This window comes from Anthonomus grandis, chromosome 8 (assembly GCF_022605725.1).
Source record: "Anthonomus grandis grandis chromosome 8, icAntGran1.3, whole genome shotgun sequence".
Lineage (NCBI taxonomy): Eukaryota > Metazoa > Arthropoda > Insecta > Coleoptera > Curculionidae > Anthonomus > Anthonomus grandis.
This window is the reverse complement of record NC_065553.1, coordinates 26120732-26126397: the sequence shown is the minus strand read 5'-3', so window position 1 is coordinate 26126397 and position 5666 is coordinate 26120732. Positions and strand designations below refer to the sequence as shown.

The window sequence follows — 5666 nt, the reverse complement described above, 5'->3', positions numbered from 1 at the left end:
CTGTAAGAAACGATTTATTTTTGATCTTTATTCTATTGGGAGTAAAATAAGAATGAGTTTTATGTTGAAGTATACTTACGAAAAACTGGTTAGACCAGCACCTCCTGTGAAATTAAAATTTGGTTTTGGGTCGAAACTCGGCGCTGAAGCTGAGAAGTTGAATCCTCCAGATGATCCGGTGGGCTAAAAATAGAAAAGTAGATAACAAATTATGTTGAGCAATACGCGTTGGACATGGATGGGTACAGATTGGAGCAATATATTTATAATAACAGTAGAATAGGGGGAGTTATGGTACTGGTAGAATCTGATGTTCCTTTTAGGATTAGTTAGGGTAAATGTAGACGCCGCAAAAATATATAGATAAATTTATATAAGTTAAAAAACTGCGCGAAATCGACGACGCCATTTTCCCACTCTTCATATGCGGTCGGCTCGTTACCCAAGCAGCACAAATGTGCTTGAAATACATCATATAGCACGCTATATAACATTTAAAAAAAAACTGTATTGTCGTCAAACTTGCTCTTATAAGCATCTATAAATCGTGTATAAACTCAAAAAGGGCCACTAATACAATATTTTTATTTCATTCAACTCATTTAATAGTTTTATATAAAGTTATAAAATCAATTCCAGACTTTATTAATGTTATTATATTACTTTTTTTGTGTTATTACTAACTTATAAGACTATATAAATACCCTTAGAATATTGAAAGGCTAGAATTAGTAAACAACAACTTTGTTTGAGTCCAACATGTGCACAGGGGCAAGAGGGGTGTTTTGTTTACAAACATATTTGCCGATTCTCTGTTGTCAAGTCGACGCAAATTTCCAACGGAGGAAATTTTTAGCTATATTTTAACAACCATTATAGCGTTAATTTAATTTATTTGTGTTGTATTTTATAGGAAAATTTAAAATAAAAAGTATAAATACTACAATTAACCTATTTTAAGAATAAATATAATATCCTTAAGCAAAAAAAAAACAAAATTATTAACATTCTTATCCCTAAAACTGCTTCTAAAAAATTTGAAGCGACAACACCGGAGCTTAAGCGCCTGAGCCATACGCGTAGTGTCATCTGTCAAACGGCTTTTTGTTTATTTTCGGGATTCGTGTATTTTCTTTAATTTTCGGTTTCAAAAGGAAAAAGGCCACATTTTAGTGTTTTTTTAAATTGCTAGGATGGCAATAACTTGTGTCGTTTGTGCCGCATCATGATAAAAAGGTGATTCAAGCCGATCTTTTCACAAGTAAGTACCAATACTTTCATAACATCACATCATGGGGTAACCATCAACATAAACGTAGAATAGGGGATCTTATAGATATAAACCTAATAAAAACTTGAATGTGAAAGTGTGCGTAAAATACCGAAATATTTATATTTTTAAATCTAAATATTTTTTTGAACATATTCATCTATCAATATGCTATAAAAAATATAAAACTAAAATTTTGTCCCTGGTTTTATTGCAGGATTTTATAATTTTTGTTGTTGTTTTGGCAGAAAGAAGGCATACCTAATACCCATGTACCTATCTATGTATAGTTATGTTTTTTTAATATAGACATTAGGTAGATAGATGAAATTACTAATTTTTTATTGCCTTTAAAGAATTTTGAAATTTATTTAGATATTGATATCTATGTATAAAGTTAATTTTGTCTTTCCCTAAAATTTGGTCGATAATTTTTTTTTGTTTTACCATATTGCAACTTACAATAATATATATAGTAATTGGCACCACATATTAATTCATTACTGTAATTTTTTTTGCTTTTTGATTAAATATCAAATACTTATTATAGACTGCCTAATATATGCCCAAAGGGAACAATGGATTTCATTAATGGAAATCAACACAATTAAACAGAACATATTTGTTTGTTCAGATCACATCCTTAGAAGTGATTTCTTATATAAGGAAGATAATATTATCAGTAGCCAGACTATAAAACAAATCAGCTCTACCTCAAAGATATTTTTTTTTAAATATATTTTTCTAGTATAAAAAAATCATCACAAAAAGGATTAGTGTTACTCATATAACTTTATTTATAACTAATACTAATTAAATTAAGTAAGTGTGTAAAACTATTTTTTTACTAGGATTTCTGATGCACTGGTCAAAAACACAGCAGCGGATAATTCAGTTAATTTACCAAGTGATTTATACTTCAAAACTGCAGGGGCAGCTTTCCCGAAGAGTGCAAAAACTTCTTTAGCTTCCAAAATGGTATATAGTACAAACAGTGAAGCTAATATAGATAAGTATGGATAATTAAAATAGATTTATATTTTTGATACACCAAATTTTGTATAATTACAGGTCTGATCATTCATCATCAACAATAACTGCATCTGAGATTAATAGTTCTACAGTAATCGTGGGGTCTAGGTCAACAATTACTATTTCTCATCCAAGCCGTTTCTGTTTAACTGGTACACATTCCCTGACTCTGCCAAGGAAAAGGTAAAAATACACTCAAAATAGACTACTAGTTTTTTGCCATGTATTATCCTATTCTATATATCTTATTTAAAAGTGATATAGTATTTTATTGTGTTATATTTGTTTAATATTAAAATATTTAATATTAATTAAATGTATGATATTACAAAGATTCTTTATAATAACATACATTTTATTGATCAATTGGATTATCATAATACATTTTTTTAATTTTGGTAAAATTATATTTTTATGTATATTATTCTAGGGTAAAATCAAAATGATATCCTGAGGACCTAAGCACTGATGATTCCACCGTTTTAAAATCTAAATCACTTGTCACCAAATTATAGGAAAAAAAATAAAGAAAATTAAAATTCGAAGATTGCAACAAACAAATTTGCGCCAAAGAAATTGAATTAGATCTCAAGTCATTATTAAAATACTTAAGAAATAATAACATGATTTTGGAAAAAAGCCCAACATACTACATATTTTATTTGACTTGTTAAAGTACTTGTTTGTATATTACTACTAATAAACTATTTAATCTATTGTACATAGTCTTTATTCTTAGGTAAGCTTTGTTTTTTAGTATAAATTAATATGATATAATAATTGGTATTAGGTATTATATAGGTCACTATTAAATGTCTCAAAACCATTATACAGGCTAAATACTCATAATAAAAATCTTATAACCTACAAAAAACCTGCAACTCCTTCACAATTTGAACATCCTTGTAGTTTTAACTTTTTCCGCTGAAGCAATACTGTCCCTTTGAAGAAGTCAGCACCATAGAAGTATATATTATGTGATATAACTAAGTGATGTAAAACTGAGTTTTGTCCAATATAACAATAACAATAAAATTTTGCAAAATGTTAAAAATTTGTGTCTTAAAACATGATTTATTAAGAAATCTATAATATTATATTAATAAAATATTTAATTTCCATAAAAATGCTGCCTTTTATTAGGACCTTCCTCTAATGAAGTCCGTTAAAAAAAAACACATAAATAGCTCATAAATGGTAATATTACTTATAGTTAACTCTTTAATAATTAATAAAAATTTATCAGGTAAATATTTGTTGACGACGTCACTGGTAAAGAGTGCTTGTATCCGTGACATCAACAATGCGATCGAGCGGCGTTGCGATGCCATTACCGTTTTCTCGTTTCTTCGTACTTTATTTTCATTTATTTAACGTATATTGACTTCAATATATTCGATATCAAATTTATTTTTAAAAAATGCTTGATATTTTATTAAAGGGGAGCAGTAGTATTGTTTTGTGGCTTCGGAAACAACTGAAAATTTTTATGCTATTATAAAGTGATTTTTGCCATTTCTCTATAAGCATTTGGCATCATTGCATCAGAGATGTTGCAAGCAAACAAACCTGCCCATAGTTCCACGGCATGCTACTTCTAGCCTTTCAATGTTCTAAGTAAATACCATTATAAAATATAAATATTTCAATCAACACAATTTGTATTCGGCTGACATTATCTTATGACACTCGTAGAGATTAATAAAATTAACAAAGTTTATAAGCTCCATACCTCTTGTAAAAAAAGTGAAATGGCAAAATTAAAAACGACACCACGCCTATCATGGCGGCTTAGCTGATCATACGTGTAATCATTATTACAAAGGAAAACATTATTAACAATTATCAACATAAAATGACTAGCATGTATTTCTTGGTACATCGTTTGGTCTCATACCCTCTAAGTAATAGCAGATTTAATAAAGAAAAAGCAACAATCAAAAAAAAATTACTAGGGTCAATGGTTATGACGATAAGATTATTGAAAAGCTGATTAGAAAACATAGGTTTAAAGTTAATCTTAAAAACTCTACCTGAAAATAAGCAAACTTTTGTTGTAATACTATACGATCCTATCTTGACGAGAGGCTTTGATAGGGTTTTCAAAGACAGTCTAAGAATGGTCTATCAAAGTTCGGCTATGTTACGAAATATTCTAGGAAAGTCAAAAGATAAAATAAAGACAAAGAATGAAAAGTCTTGGATCTTAAGGTCTTGGAGATTAATTGCAACGACTGTGATAAAAAGTACATAGGTCAAACCAGAAGATCAATTAATGTCAGATTTAAAAAACATGTAGTTTAGTTCATGTGAAATATGGAAGACTCGAAAAGCCAAGTGGGACTGAACATGTTTTAAATACTGGTCACTTTGTAGGGATAGACAACTTAAAATTACTTAAACCAGTTAATAACAATAGAAAATTAGATGCATACAAGAGTTAAGTAATATTCAAAAATCAAAAAAACATTCTTAATAGGGATAAAGGTCCAATCCCTTACAGTCAATTATACAGTTTAGTTAGTGTTTAAGATTTGTTTAGCCATGCTTCATTGCTGTTTCCGCTCTATTATAGTTACATAATTAGTATACCGGGTGGTGCGTCGCCGAGCGGAACATAGGAATTCCTATGTAAATTTTAAGGGGGTCAATTATTGGCTTCCCTGTACATTTTACAGAAAAAATGTAAGATAACTTTTTGAAGAGACCAATCTGGCAAACACTCGTGCTAAGTTTCAAAAAATTTTAATAAGCCAATCTTGAATTATTCAAATAAATGTTATTGCAAAATTACCAAATTTTCGGTTCAGGTAAAACCAGACACCAGCAACCAATTTGTTATAAGGCTTTGTCAAATCTGACATACAGCCGAATACAAGAAATGTCTTTTTTTCGTTTTATCAATCTCACAACCATACATTCAAAGTAAGACACGTTAACATTACTTTTTTATCTAAACTTTTATTTAATATAACGATGAAGTTAAACCAATAACAATTATGATTATCGATTATTAAAAAAATAATTTTATCATACTTAGAATTTAATTAAACCAATAGTAGTATCTGAAATATTTTCAATTTATTTTCCCATCAAGCCTATCTGGTCCATTTCAATCATTAAATCACTTTTCCTCACGTCACTGACAATATTCATTTTACTGGTGCCCGTTTGGTTTTACCTGAACCGAAAATTTGCTAATTTTGCAATTACATTTAATTGAATAATTCAAGATTCGCGTATTAACATTTTTTGATATAATATAATATGAAAAAAAGGGAGTTAATGATAAAAAAATGCAAACTTTGTTTGAGCGGGAAATTGCGCATGCGAATGTCTCTCTCGTCTCTAGACGTGGGTGATA

The 5666-nt window shown here is 29.1% G+C and overlaps 1 protein-coding gene across 1 annotated transcript in view; it reads right to left on the bottom strand.

Moving 5' to 3' along the window:
- LOC126739394 (nuclear pore complex protein Nup153) overlaps positions 1-5666 on the bottom strand; it is an 84578-nt gene that overhangs the window by 29373 nt on the left and 49539 nt on the right. The window contains exon 9 of the mRNA XM_050445059.1: positions 80-183. Within this exon, the coding sequence (XP_050301016.1) occupies positions 80-183 (104 nt within the window). The remainder of the gene's footprint in view (positions 1-79; positions 184-5666) is intronic.